Source organism: Physeter macrocephalus, chromosome 2 (genome assembly GCF_002837175.3).
Source record: "Physeter macrocephalus isolate SW-GA chromosome 2, ASM283717v5, whole genome shotgun sequence".
In the NCBI taxonomy this organism is placed as follows: Eukaryota; Metazoa; Chordata; class Mammalia; order Artiodactyla; family Physeteridae; genus Physeter; species Physeter macrocephalus.
This window is the reverse complement of record NC_041215.1, coordinates 1,784,946-1,802,288: the sequence shown is the minus strand read 5'-3', so window position 1 is coordinate 1,802,288 and position 17,343 is coordinate 1,784,946. Positions and strand designations below refer to the sequence as shown.

At 45.5% G+C, this 17,343-nt stretch overlaps 1 protein-coding gene across 1 annotated transcript in view; it reads right to left on the bottom strand.

Moving 5' to 3' along the window:
• The window catches only part of DOCK2 (dedicator of cytokinesis 2), a 432,741-nt gene that overhangs the window by 43,562 nt on the left and 371,836 nt on the right, over positions 1 to 17,343 (bottom strand). The window contains exons 34-36 of the mRNA XM_028497312.1: positions 10,767 to 10,852; positions 3,962 to 4,118; positions 1,315 to 1,355 (exon numbers count right to left, since the gene is read on the bottom strand). Coding sequence (XP_028353113.1) covers positions 1,315 to 1,355; positions 3,962 to 4,118; positions 10,767 to 10,852 — 284 coding nt within the window. The remainder of the gene's footprint in view (positions 1 to 1,314; positions 1,356 to 3,961; positions 4,119 to 10,766; positions 10,853 to 17,343) is intronic.

Here is a 17,343-nt window from a genome sequence, read left to right as displayed (position 1 = left end):
CAATAAGTCATGTCTAGTGATGTTATAAATACTAACCAAGCTCAGGACAACCTATGGAATTATCTTTTTTCCAAATGATAGTTCTTATTTCTGGAATAATGCTAAACTAAGTACCTAAAAATATTTGCATGGGCTTCCCTGGTGGCTCAGTGGTTGAGAGTCCACCTGCCGATGCAGGGGACAGGGGTTTGTGCCCCGTTCTGGAAAGATGCCACATGCCGCGAAGCAGCTAGGCCCGTGAGCCATGGCCGCTGAGCCTGCGCGTCCGGAGCCTGTGCTCCGCAACGGGAGAGGCCACAACAGTGAGAGGCCCGCGTACTGCAAAAAAAAAAAAAAAGAAAAAAAGAAAAAAGCCTTGAAAGGGCCTTGGTCGTTAACCTTACAGTCAATGCCACTTTGCAGGCTTTTGTCTCATAAGGAGATGCATAAAGATATATGTATGTCTAAGAATTTTGTCATTGTGCTATTTATGATAGAAAGAAGTTGGAAACAACCTAAATATTCAACAACATAGGATTGGCTATATAAATTATGGTATATTCTGGAAAGGGAATTTTATATTTTCATTAAAAATTAAGTTGAAATACTTCTGTTGACATGCAATTCTTGTCAAGCAAAGAATAAATTATGAGCAATATGATCCCATTTTTGCAGAAACTAGGCACGCATAGAATTTGATCTATATATAAACATAAATATAAAAAGGTCTGGGAATATGTATAGATTATGGGAGTTTATTTCATTTTTTGTTTTGTCTGTATTTTATGAGGTTTTTTTGGTAATAAGTATGTATTATTTTTGTAATGAGTAAAAGTACCAATAAAAATAACTTTGGAGGAAAAAAATGAGATTCTGAGACACACTGGCAAGGGAGTTCTTTGCTTCAGCCGAATGTCCCCCCAAAATCCTTCATATGATGTTCAAATACATATCTTTTAAATGCCTACAAAGAAGCGGGCATCATACATCATAGTATTTTTTTCCCTTCAAAGCTGGGCTGGCAGATGTTCTAACTACCAACGCTGGACTAGGGCTTCACGTGCCAATCTTGTAACAAACGCAAGGGCAATTCACCAGCTCAATCCACAGCAAAACAGCGTGGCAGATCAGAGAACTCCAAGTGGATTTGGGGGACTGATTGTAGGAGATGGAAGGAGTTGAATCTGGGGAGATTGATAGGAATCAGAACATAGAGGGTCTGAGTGTCAACAAGATAAGCTTAAACTCTATGCTAAAGGCAGAGGGGAGCCATCGATGGATATTGAGCAGGAGAGTGACACAGCAGGCCTGGGTTTTAGAAAACAAAAATCTTACCTTATGTACATCTCTTCCCGATTATTATCTTTGTAGAAATTCTAGATAAGGGAGGAAAAACAGTGATGAGGTTTTTTCTTTGCAGAGCAGCAGGGGTGGAGGGCACTGTGATGAAGATGAGAGGAAACTGCTATGTACTACCTGGGTGAGATGGGAACAAGAAATTTACTTTCCTGAATGCATCAAACAGCTTATTCTGCCTTGAAAGTCACTTCCCTGATCCTTAGACTATAAAGGGACAGAGGAAGTATCTCAGCCATCACATCGGGGGGTGCAATCCAGCTATTTGCTGCACTGAGGGACGCCAAGATTGAGGCCATTTACTTTGACAAAGTCTACTATGAAAGGCAGCCCAGACCCTGCACTCAGGCATAACTGAGTTGGAATCAGAGTAATAGCAATAGAGTAATAGTAATCACAACAGATCCCAGTGATGATAACAGATCATAACTTCTGATAGTGCAGAACTATCAGAAGTTATTCTGAGATTCCACAGTCAAAAACATTTAAGCCTGGCAATACCTATTCCAGCTCAGGGCTCATGTAGACCAGTAGTTGTCCTGGAATCCTATGCATTTTAAAACAAGTCCTTACAGATTTTGAGCCAGGAGGTCAGAACCTGATCCTTGAGCCACACTTTGAGAAAACCCAGGTTTAATTCAATGCACCCATGTGCACCCGAGGCTCCGAGAGGGCGAGGTGATGTGTTCCAGGTTGTCCAGGGCATAGTGGGTGGCAGAGCCATACTAGACCTCCAGACACACCCACCCCATCCTGTTCTTCTCCCTGATACCATGTTTAAGCCACACACCAAAATCTAGCAGAGTCTAACTGCTTATAGACCTGCCTGTCCCAGCTTTCTCCCAGGTCAGATTCTGACAATTGAAGGTCAGTTTCTTCAACCAACCTCTACCTCTCCAAAGAGAGAAACTGCTAAACTCCTGGAAAACCCCTCTTCGTGCTCTTTATGTAAATTGGGCCTTGTGGAGTTATTAGCAATGAATTCCTTTCTGCGGTAATCAGGAGTTTTAAACTCCCCTTAGCATTTCAGAAAATCAATGGCAATATCTGGGCTGTTTATAAAGAGTCCACTTAGGGAACCTAGAAAAATGGTACAGATGAACCGGTTTGCAGGGCAGATACGGAGACACAGATGTAGAGAACAAACGTACGGACACCAAGGAGGGAAAGTGGCAGGGGGTGGTGGTGGTGGTGTGATGAATTGGGAGCTGGGATTGACATGTATACACTAATATGTATAAAATGGACCACTAATGAGAACCTGCTGTATAAAAAAATCAATAAAATAAAATTCAAAAATTCAAAAAATAATAATAATACATTTTAACATAATGTTGCTGAATTGTAATGACTTCAGCATTCATTACAGATGTTAGTCATTTTCAAATCACTGAAGAGGAAGTGTATTTTAACTATAGAATTTTAAAAAAAAAGAAAAAAAGAGTCCACTTAGGGTAAACGGAAGACACACAACAGAACTATGGGGACAGGATTTATATTTCTGGAACACTGGGAGTGGCAGGGGGGATTGATGTGATAGATGCCACATGGTCTTTTGGCCAACTTTATTCATTTTAACCACTTTAGGGTGGGCTGGCATGGTGAGTATGAAGCACTGTGGCTGCTACTAGCTGTCTCATAACCACATCACAGTACATCTGAAGGGAGACTATTTGGGAGCTGGCCAATGGCAGGTCGTGTGGTACAGGGGTGAAGAGTCTGGGTTTGGGACTAGCTGCTCTGGTTAGCCTATCCCATAGTAATTTTCTATAAATACTAGTTATCAGTATTACTTCGTTCTGTAAGAGCAGGAAACAAACACACAGTGAGCATTTAACCATGGGTCAGGACTGCACGACCTATGAAATAGGTACTATTATTTTCGCCATGGAACAGATAAGCAAACTAAACTTTCAGAAAACTTTCTTGACTTGTGTAGTCTATTAATTATCAGAGGTAGGATGAGAACCCACAGCCTGTGTGACACTAAAGTTCATACTCTTAACTTCTTTATACTGCCACCTTCCTTCTTTGTGTGTTAAGTGCTAAAGGAAATACTGTCATCCCCTGGCAGCTGCAGGGGATTGGTCCCAGGCCCCCCCACAGACACCAAAGTCTGAGAATGCTCAAGTCCCTTAAATACAATGGCGTAGAATTTGCATATAACCTACGCACATCCATATACTTTAAATCACCTCTAGATTACTTATAATTACTTAAAACAATGTAAATGCTTTGTAAAGAGCTGTAAATCCAATGTAAATGCTATGTAAATACTGGCCAGCATGCGGCAAATTCAAGTTTTGCTTTTTGGAACTTTGTGGAATTTTTTTTCCTGATTATTTTCAATCTGTAGTTGGATCAGCAAATGCCGAGCCCTTGGATAGGGAGAGCCAACTATAGTCATTCCCATTTCATATATATGATAAACTGAGGCACAGGGAACGTGAAATGATTGACTTCAAGACACAGAGCTAGCAGATGTCAGGGCAAGGACACTCTCACGTTTGTCTGATTTCTAAAGCCCTTAGGGCTGCTTCCCTGTCCAGAGCCATAGCGGAACCCAAAGCCAGACCTGCTCCCAAGACTCCGATCTGACTCAAAATGGGGAGAGCCGCGCACATACCAGCAGGTTCACGGTGCAGCTCATGCGGTTGTCTTTGCTCTCGTCCGTCATCACGCCCCGGTAATCCAGCAGCTTCTCCAGGAGGCCTTTGACCAGGTTCACAAAGTTCTCCACGGACTTGGAGATAGTTGGGTGTTCTGCAGCACACTCCATCAGGCTGCGGCACAGACGGGAGGGCAGTGAGCTCGAGGCCAAGGGAGAAAGAGCTTGCTCGGGGTCGGGGGTTGGGGGCGGGGCTGCGAGTCGGGGGCGGGGCTCGGGAAGGGTGGAGAACACGCCAAACAAACCGGTGTATCCAAGTTCCCCTGGTTCATTGGCTCATTTTGTTCCTTTATTCAATCACTTAACTCATTTATACACTTATTTGCCCATATAGTGTAGAAAGTAACTTTTTCCCCACCATCAAAATGAGAAAAAATAAAAATAAATTTCCAGTGTGGGCAATGGTGTAGAGAAATGGTCACCTTTCCAGACCCACATTGAGAGTAAATCAGTACAACTTTTTGGGGCAGTAATTTTCACAATATCTGTAAAAATTGTAAAAGTACATATCTTTTGATCCAATAATTCTACTTTGGGGAATCTATTTTACAGAAATAATTCCAGAAGTATGTAAGGATATATTTACAGTACGTACAAATTGTGTCTAATAGTGAAACAGTTGGAACTATCTTAAATGTCCAATTAAAGCATATTCACAAAATGTGACTCTATGACGTCATTAAAAAGTATGAGATCAATATGTTTTGAAACAAAAAACTCTGTAAAATGTATAGTTGAGAAAAGTGAGTCTCAGAACAATACTTATGTTCTATTTAACCAACTCACAAAGAACCTACCACGTCCCAGGCATTATTCTAAACGTCTTACAAATTTTACCTCATTTAATCTCCCATCACAGTCTTATGAAATAAGATGTTTGCAGATGGGGAAATTAATGTACAGAGAGGTCAACTAACTTGTCCAAGGTCACACAGTTGGTAAATAACAACAGTCTGGCTCCAGCATCTGCTCTCAACCACCAAATGCTATATGTGAGTGGAAGTTCATGTCTACTTTTTAAAATTTTTATTTTATTTATTCATTTATTTTTGGCTGTGTTGGGTCTTCATTGCTGCACGCAGGCTTTCTCTAGTTGTGGCGAGCAGGGGCTTCTCTTGTTGTGGAGCACGGGCTCTAGGCGAGCAGGCTTCAGTAGTTGTGGCTCGCAGGCTCTAGAGCACAGGCTCAGTAGTTGCTCCATGGCATGTGGGATCTTCCCAGACCAGGGATCAAACCCGTGTCCCCTGCATTGGCAGGCGGATTCTTAACCACTGCATCGCCAGGGAAGTCCCTGTGTGTCTACTTTTATGTGTCTCTGTGTGTTTATGAATGTGACAGATATGGTCAGGAAGGATAAACACCAAACTAAATGCACGTTGCTTCTGACAAGGGGTCTAGGTGGGGGAAGAGAGGAGGACAATGTTCATTTTTCAACTGCAATGTGCATACAGTATTTGAACAATTTACAACATTTGTTGTAATAATAATATTCTAAATTTTAAAAACAAAAATTAAAATAGTGACATTCCTTAAGTACCTATCAGTTGCTAGGCCCTATTCCAGGCATTGTGTAGGGCGGGGATGGGGAGAAAGATAAAAAAAAAAAAAAAAGAAATATAAAAAGAATCATGCCTACCCTCAAGCAGCCCACAGGCTAGGTAGGGAGAGACAGATGGATTAAAATTTTGCTTAATGACTACTTCTTAAATCACTTATTCTCCACCAGACATTGTCTAATCACTTTTTCTAAAGAAATGATCACAGTCATTCTGGTAAGTAAAAATTATTCCCCTCATTTTGCAGATGAGGTAATCAAGGACCAGAGAAGTTAAATGTCCTTCCCAGCATCATTCCGATAGTAAGTGGTGACCTTGGGAATCAAGACAATCACGGGTCAGTATTTTCCGCAGAGAAACACTGTGGTGTGTTCTCAGGCATCTTGAGTAGACAAGCATTTCCCAGGCTACGTCTGTTTCTGCCTACTCTGCCCATAGCAGTTTATAAGTCCCAAGAGCTCCTAAGAGGGGGAAGGTGAGGAAGGCAAGGACTCTGGAGGGTCATTTTGCCCAGAAGCCAAGCCATGCTGCAAGGACGCGATGTCTCAAACTGTGGCTGTGATCAGACAAATCCATCTTCGCCATGGGAGAAGCACCTGTTCCCGGCTCTCAAGGAGCGATGCAAATTGCCCTGTGATTTAGGCCTGTCTGGCTCAGTCATCAGCTGTGCCTAACTCCTTCTGGGATGGTCACTTCCAGCCTTGCTTTCCATCTCAATGACAATGCAATGAAACTTTGTCCCAGTGTTTGGGGTGTGATTTCTCACAGCCTCCCAGGTAGAAGGCATCTGAGGGCCTGAGCGTGGCCAGACCAGTGGCTCTCTGCCCTGGTCGCATGGTAGAATCACAAGGGGAGCTTTTACAAAGCTCAATCTCCACCCTAGGTCAATGTCTTTGTATCTTTGGGGATGGGAGCCAGGAAGCAGTATTTTATTTTTTCAGTTCTCCAGGTGATTCCAATGTACAGCCAATATTAAGAACAACTGGTTTTGTCTGCTGCTTTGCAGACTTCAGTGTGCATGGGAATCACCTGGGCACTGCATTCACTGATTCTGATTCAGCAGGTTTGGGGTAAGGCCTGAGATTCTACATTTTAACAAGCTCCCAGGTGATGCTATATGGTTGGTCCTTTGAGAAGCAAGTGTTTAGAAAAACAAAGTCTTGGCTTTCTTAATCTATTTTTTAGCCGTAAGGTAAGAAAACTGCTCATATGGTCTAGGGTTGGAGAGGTAGATGGGCAGATTGGTTTGAAATCACCCATCCGTCCACCATCTATCTATCCATCTACCTGTGCACTCAACATGTACTCTTCTGGGAACTAGGGATTCAGAGATCTCAGAACTAGCAATTCACTGACCTCCAGGAGTTCACCGTCTAGCAGTGGAAGTGGATATAGAAATAAAAACTAACTGTAATACATGATACTATCATTTACTGAGTACCTGTGTTCCAGATGTTGTGCTAAGCTGGTTTTACTGATTATCTTGTTTAACACTCACATAATCTTCTTGAGGTAGGCATTGTTATCACCCTCAATTTGTAGGCTAGGCTCGAGGCCCATGGGGCTGAGTTCTAATCTCCATCCTGCCAAGGTCACACAGCTGTTCCTCTCCTTTGAGTCCAACAATGGAATGGAAGTGGCAATGAAAAAGAGCTAGAAGACTCTCCAAGTGATGCAATAATCCCTCACTCGGTGGAAGGAGGGATGGCAGAACACTGGCCACTCCGCATCTATGCTCCTGCCTTGGTGGGGGCTGGAGGGAGCTCACACCTCCCTCGAATAGATCTGCATTCAGTATGGGAGGTCTTCAGAGGGAGGGAGCCCTGACCCACACCTTTGTCAGTGCTTATGGAACTGGACTTTTCATTTATTCCTTTAAAAACTATGTACTGGGGCTTCCCTGGTGGCGCAGTGGTTGAGAGACCGCCTGCCGATGCGGGGAACACGGGTTCGTGCCCCGGTCCGGGAAGATCCCACATGCCATGGAGTGGCTGGGCCCGTGAGCCATGGCCGCTGAACCTGCGCGTCCGGAGGCTGTGCTCCGCGACGGGAGAGGCCACAGCAGTGAGAGGCCCGTGTACCGCAAAAAAATAAATAAATAAAATAAAATAAAATAAAAACTATGTATTGTGTGCTTCTTATGACAGGTCCCCTTTCAACTGAACTGGTCTGAGTGGGATCTAGGCCCCAGAACACACCTTCTCTGTCCCTTTCAGGCTTCCAGCCCCCTTGCCACTTTTAGAAATATTCCCAGGCAGATGGAATACAGGAGGGTAGAATGTGTCTCATTACTCCATTCAATATGGGACTCTCACTTTAAGACAGATGTGGACTAATGCAAGTGGGCTCCAAGGAGATCTCTAAGGATGAGGAGGAGCAGGATGCTGTGTAAGGTTGTGCACTGCATGAGAGCACATGAATACTGAAATGCAGCACCACTTCATGCCCTAACCCTTCTGCCTTGATGCAGGGCTTCAGCTGCCACCAGAAGGGAAGCCCTGCTCTATTCACAAAAACACCATCCAGTTACCAAGCCATGTGCCCACAGAACTGTGTCTGCCCAGAGTGGGCCCTATGTATCAGTGGAGGCCCTGAATGAGGGGCTGGGAAGAAGGGTTAGAGGAGCTGAGGTTGACTAGTCTGGAAGAGGAATGATAGGTAGGCTCATGGCCTCAAATAATCACATCAATATCCACCTGATCAATGATAATAATAACTACTATTTCCAGATTACCTACAAGGTGTCACAAACTGTGCTAAGCACTTTTCATGATGTGTCTTGTTTACTCTCAATAAAAACTCTAGGAGTTGGATGGTATTTTTATTCCCATTTTGCAGACAAGGAAACTGAGGCTCAGAAAGTCAAAAGGAAGGAAGGAGCAGGGACTTGGCCCCTGGATGTTCTGATGGGGTCCTGACTCTTCAGGTTGGGCTTGATTAGTTTTGCAAAAATCATTCACGCCTCTGTTTCAGGAGAAAAATAATGAGCTGTTTTTAATTTCCTTGACCTCTAAGGACTCCTTTTAAAAATAATCGCTCAGGAAGGATTTGAAAATCCTGCTGATCATCTGAAGACTGGCCGCAAGGCCCCATCTGCTTATAAACATGGAAACTGCCAGCACCAGCCCTGGTTTCACTTCTGGTCAATATTTAGATTTTTCGTTTCTTGAGCTTTAAGAAAAACATTAATTCAGGCAGAATGTCATCTCCCCACTGGACAATCAGTCTCGATACCTACCCGAGGAGCAGATGATGGGTTTCTCCGCTAGCCCAGCGGCCTTTGCTTTCTAGGTGTTTAGTGATGGCTGTGCACAGTGACAGGAGGGGGCAAGGGCAGCTGGGACGGTGCTGCTTGGGACTCAACTCTGTCCACTGGGCTCTGCCCGCTGGGCAGGGGAGAGAGGGTCATTGTGAGGGTCAGAGCAAGACCTTCAGTCTGCTTTTGTTGTTAAAGTTAAAATATTCCAAGAGGACTGGGGAAAGAATTCAAGATCAGATATATATCAGAGAATCATACAAATCAGGGAATCTACAATTAAGAGGGAATTTGGGATGTGTGAGTCACATTTTTGAACCTTGGGAGAAGTCCTCACTCTTATGGTGTCAGAGATAGAAACTGGGAGTTAGGTGAGGGATCAAAGAACATTTCCTGAGCTTCTACCTGCTGTGTGCACATGCTTTATAGTTATTCACTCTTCAATATAACCACAGGAGGCTTATTATCCCCATTTTACAGATGGGCACACTGAAGCCAAAGATGTTGCATGATTGGTCCAAAGTTGTGCAGCTGCTAAGTGCTGGAATCAAGATGAAAATCCAGTGACTTCCTCCAACGATATACTAATGGCCAATATGCACATGAAAAGATGCTCAACATCATTAGCCATGTAGGAAATGCAAACTGAAATGACAATGAGATTTCATTTCACACTGATTATAGGATGGCTATATCAGTAAGATGGATATTAACAAGTGTGCAGAAGGATGTGGAGAAATTGCAACCCTTGTACATTGCTGGTAGGAAGGTAACTGGTATAGTCACTTTGGAAAACAGTCTGATGGTTCCTCAAAAGGTTACATACAGAGTTGCCATACGACCCAGCAATTCCACTCCTAGTTATACACCCAAGAGGACTGTAAACATGTGTCCACACAAAAATTTGTATATGAATGCTCAAAGTAGCATCATTCCTGATAGCCCAAAATGGAGACAGTCTAAAAATCCAACCGCTGATGAATGAATAAACAAAATGGGGTATTTCCAAACAGTGAAATATTATTCGGCAATAAAAAGAAGTGAAATACTGACACGTATTACAGCATGAGTGAACCCTGAGAACACGTTATGAGAAAGAAGCCAGTCACAAAGGACCATGTATCGTATGATTCTATTTGTATGTAATGTCCAGAATAGACACATCCATAGAAACCCCAGAGAAGGGGAGGGGATGATGGCTAAGGGGTATGGGCTTTCTTTCGGGAGGTAACAAAAATGTTCTACAGTTGACTGTGGTAATGGTTGCACAGCTCTGTGAATATACTAAAAGCCACTGAATTGTACACTTTAGGTGAACTGTATGGTATGTGAATTACATCTCCATGAGCAGGTAAAACAACACAGTGTCCTGAGTCCGAGGCCAGTGCTCCTGGGTGCTATCCACTGCCCACTGCCTCACCAGGCCTGTGCGCTGGAGTCCAGCAGAGCTGGGTTCAGTCCCAGCTTGTCCACTTGACTAGCCTGGCCTAGTTTCCTCGGACAAGACATTTCCCTGAGCTTTGGGGGCCACCTATGTGAAATGGGACCAAACAGAAAAAATGCAACTAAATGAGACAATACAGGGAGAGCTCTTAGCGTGGTTTCCATAAATGTTGGTTGTGACCAATATCTGTCAAAGATTGAGAAAGAAAAATGGAAAAGACAGCAAAAATTATTTCACAGCTAAGAGATAACAAAAGTGAACATCTTGGTGGATTATTTCCCTCTCCCCAACACAGCAAAGTTTCTTTTTATCTGACCCGTTCCATCAATGTCAAAGAAACAGCCACTGCAGAGAGAGATGTAATATTTCTTCCAAAAATGGAGCCTCTCCAATACCCATGAGCCTATCTCCAGGGGAGGACAGAGCCACTGGAGCCCCCTGGAGACCTAAGCCCTCCGGCCTCGGGCCCACCTTCCCGGCTCCTCCCATGCTGGGCACTGAACTTACATCGACTCCAGCAGCTGCATGTACTGCTCGTCCCCTCGGCCCCCTTCCACCTCGTGGTCCAGCTTGAGGATGATTTCATTTTCAAACTGAAGAAGTAGGGGATGAAAATCAACAATAACATTAGAAGGCTGAATGCTAAAATTAGTCAATTCATTTTTTTGACCAAAGTTTAGGGAGCATATATCACCTCCCAGGTTCAGTGCTTAGCACTGGGAGTGCAACGTGGAACAGGATACTACATTTGCCTTTTAGGAGTTCCCGAAGAGTGGAGAAGAGCCATAGATGGTAAGTGCTGGAGCAGAGAGATGGGCATAGGAGAGAGAGAGAGGCAAGTCTACAGGGAAGGCTCACAGCCCATGTCATCTGACCTTGTTCTCAAGTTTATCTTGAAATATTGCAGGAGAATGGAAAGAGAAAGGGCATTCCTAGCAGAGGGTATAGCATGTGCAAAGGCACTGAGGGATGTGACGGAGCACTGATCTTCAGGGAATGGCATGTTGTCATGAACAGCTATTATTTCTGCCTGCCTAGCATTCCTTTATACTTTGGTAATCACATCAATCCTAATCTCAGTTTGTGAGACTCAGGTGGGCTGACCATACCTCCCTAGCTCTAGGTGTGGGTACATGACACAGGCCAAGCTCCTGATCAGTATCTTTCATTATCCAGACCCTACAATTAAGGCCCAGATCAAGCCAGTGAGACTGAAATCTGAGGTTTTGTTGACACTCTTAGGAAAAAGAAGTCTTTCTGCTTAACTTGAAATGGAAGGTTTTAAGCCCGGGGCTGCTGGAGAGGACCACAATGAAAGAGCCTGCCTGAGAATGACACCAATGTAGTGGAAAGCAGAGAGGAGGGGATGGAGAGACTGAAACCTGGTGCCATTTTTGAGCTCCTGAATCCAGCCATACCTGAAGCTGTCATATTTACATGAATTAATGCCTCAGAGTCAAGTCCGGTGACAACTGTAACGGTCAGAGATCAGACTAGCTAAGTGACCTGAAAGTAAGTATGCACCTACACACCAAATCTTGTAACACTGAAGCCAGAGAGTATTTTGTCTTCCTACTTTCAGTGTCAAGAAGCATTTCACCCAGTTGAGTTCAACATTTTGAAGAACCATTTGTTGTCTCTCTTACATGGCTGTAATGCAAAAATGGTTTGTATACTGTTTTAATATCATGCCTTGATGAGTCCATCCAAATCATGCAGTCCACCCATCTCCCTTTTTACCACTAGATAAGAAACTGGCACTTAGAGAAGGGAGGGAGGTTCTTGGCAAAGCTCAACAAGGTCCAGGGAGCCCTTGGGCGCTCCTGGATCCTAACTCAGCCCCTTTTACCCTCAGTCCTCACAATAACTCCATGAGGTCTGGAAGTCAAGGATCACCTTTAAATGCTATAATGCATGAAAAACAGCCAGCCCCTGCTTAGCACCACCCTTAATAAGTGTCAGTTATTATTACAGATGAAATAGAGGCCCAGAGAGTTTAAGCGGCTTGTCTGAAGTCTCAGATGAATGGCAGAGACATTTTGGCAGGCTCTTTCCAGCGCACAAAGGATCAAGCCCAGTCGAGTTGGCTGGAATCTTTCAGTGACGGAAGGCAGAGACCAGATTGACTTTCCCTCTGCTTCACATATCATCCGTGGGGCCGTTGTTCCCTCACTTTTGTGGGCTAAGGGCCAAAGGTAAGGACCAGAAGCTTGTGCTGATACAGCTTGTGCTGAGAAAGAATTTCCTGTGAGTTTCCACAGTTGAGGAAGACTTATGGAAGGAGATACACAGGCCTGGAAAGATGGGTAGGATTGTGATAAACAGGAAAAGGAAAGGCATACTCTGTGTGTGTGTGTGTGTGTGTGTGTGTGTGTGTGTGTGTGTGTGTGTGTGTGTGTGTGTGTGTGTGGTGGGGGGCGGATGGACTGAGCAAAGGTGTGGAGCTTGGAATGTGGAGAAAAATGAGGAGAGCGTTCAGCTGGAGCAGAGAGTTCAAGCAAGAAAGGATGGAAATAAGAACGGAGACCTAGACAGAGGCCAACATGGCGAGGGTCTGGGCTGCCACTCTGCACATGAATCATGCCCCTTATATGATGCATTTTGTTAAGCATTTTGTTAAGCATGTCAAGTGTCATCCAAAGTCGGGGACTGGGGGCTAGCATGATTAGACATGTATACTGTGTCAAGCCTAGGGCAGGAAGAAATATAGCCAAGGGACTACAAGAGTAGGTGCTGATGTTAGGCCATGGTTGGGGTAAATGAGCACTGGCTTTAAATGTCTCCTCCATCCCCTCCACCATCTTGGGAAAGCCAGTAGGTCTTTCTAATCCTCAGTTTCATAGTTTATATCAGGGCTCAGTAGACATTTTCTTTAAGGGCCAGATAGTAAATATTTTAGGCATCGTGGGTCAGTCTCTGTCACAACGACTCACCTCTGCTGTTACAGAGCCAAAACAGCCGTAGCCAATACAAAAACAAATTGGCGTGACTCCAGTCCAGTAAAACTTTATTGACAAAATCAGATGGCAGGACAGATTTGGCCTGGGGCCACAGTTTGTTGATCCTGATCAATATTATAGGAATAATAGTGGTACCTACCTCATGGGGTAGTTAGGAGGGCTGGGGAAATTTTATTTATAAAGCGCTAGGGGAGTGCGTAGGCTCAAGTATGCACTGGGTTTGCTTGTCATCTTATGATTGCTGCTAATGTTATTGTTATTACTGCTGAATGTTACTGGAAAGCAGTTCTGGGGGGAGAAAACCAGCTTTTTTGTCTAAATTGTTCAATGGTAAATGCTGGCACGATTCCTCCTCACGAGATGAACTTTCCTTTAGAGCCGAGAAGTGGATGGGGTAAATAAGCACCTGTCTCAGGGTCACAAAAGAGCCCACAGGGAGGGAAATTACAGGGTTCCAGGAACGTGCAGAGCTGATGACGCCAGCCATGCCTGAACCCTCCGGAGTGGGTCAGAGAGGGAAGGCCTCGGTCAAGCATGTCCCAGGGTAGACTCTGGCCCTTTGGGCTGCTGGGGCCAGTGCTGTGCTCTGCTCAGGAGTGGCTATGACCACAGGCTTTGACAACAAACAGACTTAGTTTGAGTCTTGCTTTGACTGCTTCCCCACCATGTGATGTTGGGCAAGTTAATAAGCCTTTCTGAGGCTCAGTTTTCTCATCCATTAAATGGAAACTTAAAACAGCACCGACTTTATAGTGCTGTGGCGAGAAGTTAATGGGAAAACACATGTGAAAGGCCTGGCCTGGCGCTTGGCACACAGTAAGTGCTTCATATCTGTTAGCAATCATCATCATGACGTTGTTGACACTGTCCTCTTCATTAGCATCATATTACAACAGTCGAGGGAAATGGATATCATCAGCCTCATTTATAAATGAGGAAACTGAGGCAAAGTGGGACCTTTGTCTTGGGTTTCAAAGGATGGATGGACTTGACTTAGGGTACTCCCAAGGGTCCCATACACTCCCAAACATACACTACGTTACGTCACCATGACAGGCCTTACCCCCCAACGCTGTCACTATGCAGAGCTTAGGGCACAGCTCTGGCTTCTCCAAATTAATTCCATTGCATCCACACTACAAGACTGCATCACATCCCTGACTCCTTACCCCACCCCTGCAAGATGGATACTTGTTAAGGAGCATCCTCAGGTTACTTTCACAAAGGTTACACGCCGCAAGGCCCAATACCAGTCTTTAACACTCAGGAAAACGGGGGTGAGCTCTGGGAGCCCAGACCTCCTCTTGCAGCAGAATGGCATCACGTGGGCCTCACATTTGCATCACGCCTTCCCTGCACTGTTTCCTCTGCCTCTCTTGACTGCTTTAGAACCTCTTGGCTATTTTCATCATCTTGCTTGCCTAGAACATTTTTTTGATAGGAGCCGGGCCCCTCTGAAGTGTGAAATTTCGGGAGCAAGGGCTCTTCCTCAGCTACCTTCAAAGGTAAAGTGCTATGACATGGGAGGGGGCAGAGATAGTGTGACAGGCCAGCATGGCAGAGAGATAACAAAGATGAAACTGGCACCAGTAAGTCAACCTGTGGTCTCCTTTGTTTTAACTAAATGCTGGGTGTCCTGGGGTGGGCGGAAGCCGACGTGGGAGGAAGCTGGAGGAGACAGTGTCATGTGAGGAGGGATGCCGACGCGATTCAGTGCAGCTTCCTAATTTTCTTTGAGTTTATCTCATCTCTTCCTGTTTCATTTCATCCCCCATGGAGCTTGAGTTTGGGAACCTATAATGGTATTATGATACACATTTTATGGATGAAAAACCGAGACTGAGAAAGGTTAAATAACCTACCCAAATGTATCCAGCTTCTAAGCAGCAAGTCTATCTGACTCCAAAGCACAGTGTCCAGAAGACAGAAGGTGCTCAGTGCATATTTAGTGAATTGATTTGCACTTTCCCACATTATGTTCTAAGCCATTTGAATCACTCCATGCCCCAAGACTCAGTCTCAGTGGAATCTGCCAAACTGATATCTTTGTCCATTAATTCATTCAGCAAGCAATTACTGAGTTCCTGTGCCTGTGTTCCAGGCACTGTTTTCAGTGCTGCTGTCAAATGCTATTATCTCCTCTTCCTTCTCTGAGAAGGGGATTCTCTCTGGATCTCCTGCTTGCTGAGAGCTCAGACCCGCCTGCTGATTAGTACCTAATCCTGTTCTACAATCTGCCTCATAGGTAACCCCCCTACTCCCTCTCTACACCCCAGGACCTCCATTCCTTCCCACCAACGTCATCTAGAAAGCCCACAGTCCCTCCCTCCACAAAGAATTGGCCAGCAAGACAAATGGTCTACCCGGCCTCCTATGGGGTTACTCAGGCAGTGGTCGGCCACCCTCATTATCCTACATTATAAAAATATTCACTGGAATGTTCCTCTCTGTACCAAGGCAGTGGTGGGATGGAGGTCTAAACGCCTCCATTCATACTGAGAACATTGACTTGGTTCACGTCACATTCACATCAGGCACTGACAGGTCCTGGGAGTTCAGGCCTGAGGGAACCGCTTTGGCCCTCAAAGAGGAGCTCACCGTCTTGCGATGGAGGCAGACCTATGAGCAGGTTGTCATGCTATGGGGCACAGGTGACATGCCTGAGCTCCACGCAGGTAGGACTAGATGCATTTCACTTTAACTGGGGCATGGCCACGCCAGCCACAGCGTGGCCAACTCAAGGCCCCTCTTGCTGTCCACAGCCCCACCATGGGAATCATGGAGTATACCAGGGACATGAAATCCAGTCCCAGTTAAAGACAGAGACGGTCTGGGGTGAAGTGATGTACTCCTGAGGGGTAATGGCTGTCAGACAAATGCATCGGGCATTTAACTGGGGCTAGAGGGGGAGGGAGGGAAATCTGGTGATGAGGTTGCATAAGAAACTTATAGCAGAGGGACTGCCCGGGAGCCTCCTTCTCCCCACCCCAGTCACTCAGAGTCTACCCTCTTCCTGTTCCAGTTCCATCCATGCTCATCCTGCTGGAACAAATCTTGCTCTCTTGCATCCAGATGCTCCACTGCCCCAAGAAGCAGGAAAGCCTTTCCCAAAATGTGAGGCCACAGCTGAAGGATGACTAGGATTCTTCAGGTGAAGAAATCAAAGGAAGAGCCCAGCAAAGGGATGACAGCAAAGGAACTACAAGACATTGGGTATCAGGCCAGAGAGCCTGGTGTGAGCCAGGAGAAAAGGCCCTGCTAAGTTCTCCTGTGAGCTCTGCTATTTCCATTAAAACCCACATTTTAGAAAGGGAACCCTGTCATCTTCTGGGCACGTGGTTCTTCCCTTATCTCATTATTTGGCATCATGCACTAATACCAGTTTGCACACGAGGCCTCCTGGGTCTCAAACCCCAGTTCTGAGGTTCATTCTGGATCTGGCCATGAGGGCAGCTTGGGGCTCATGGGGGCCTTGCTTCCTCCCTTTCCTGGGGACACCGTCCATGGCTGCTTGTACTCTGAACCAAGCGGTAACACCTGGGTCTGCTCATCCCACAGCTGGGCTCCCACCAAGCATGCAGCTTGTGTTCACATGGGAAGCTGCCCCATTAGTCAGCCTGATTGTCCCATCCCTTCTGATAAGGTAGCAATGAAGAGAAGCAACTGGGGAAGGAGCTTACGATGAACGCATGCCTGGAGCGAGGAGCCCGGGTATGACCCCATTCATGGAGAAGAGGTGGGGGCATGCCACAGGGATGCCTCAATAAGGGAATCCATTAGGGCAGGAAAATCACACTACAGGCAAGCCTCGGAAGACATGAGGCCACCAAACACAACTGTCAGGTTGTAATCCAGAAAGGACCTGGGTGCGCTTCTCCCTCGGACATTGTATACCATCAGTGCTGGGAGTGTATCTTTTGCACACCTGCTCCCAGGACATCTCCTGAGCCAGCTGGTGCCCATACCACTGCGGGGAGTGCTGACCTGAGGGGAAGCATGATGCCCTTCATCCCATGTACTGCGCCCTTCACACGTTCCCAAGCTTCACAGACTTTTCTTCCCCCTTAAAAGGCAGCAGAGGGCTTCCCTGGTGGCGCAGTAGTTGAGAGTCCGCCTGCCGATGC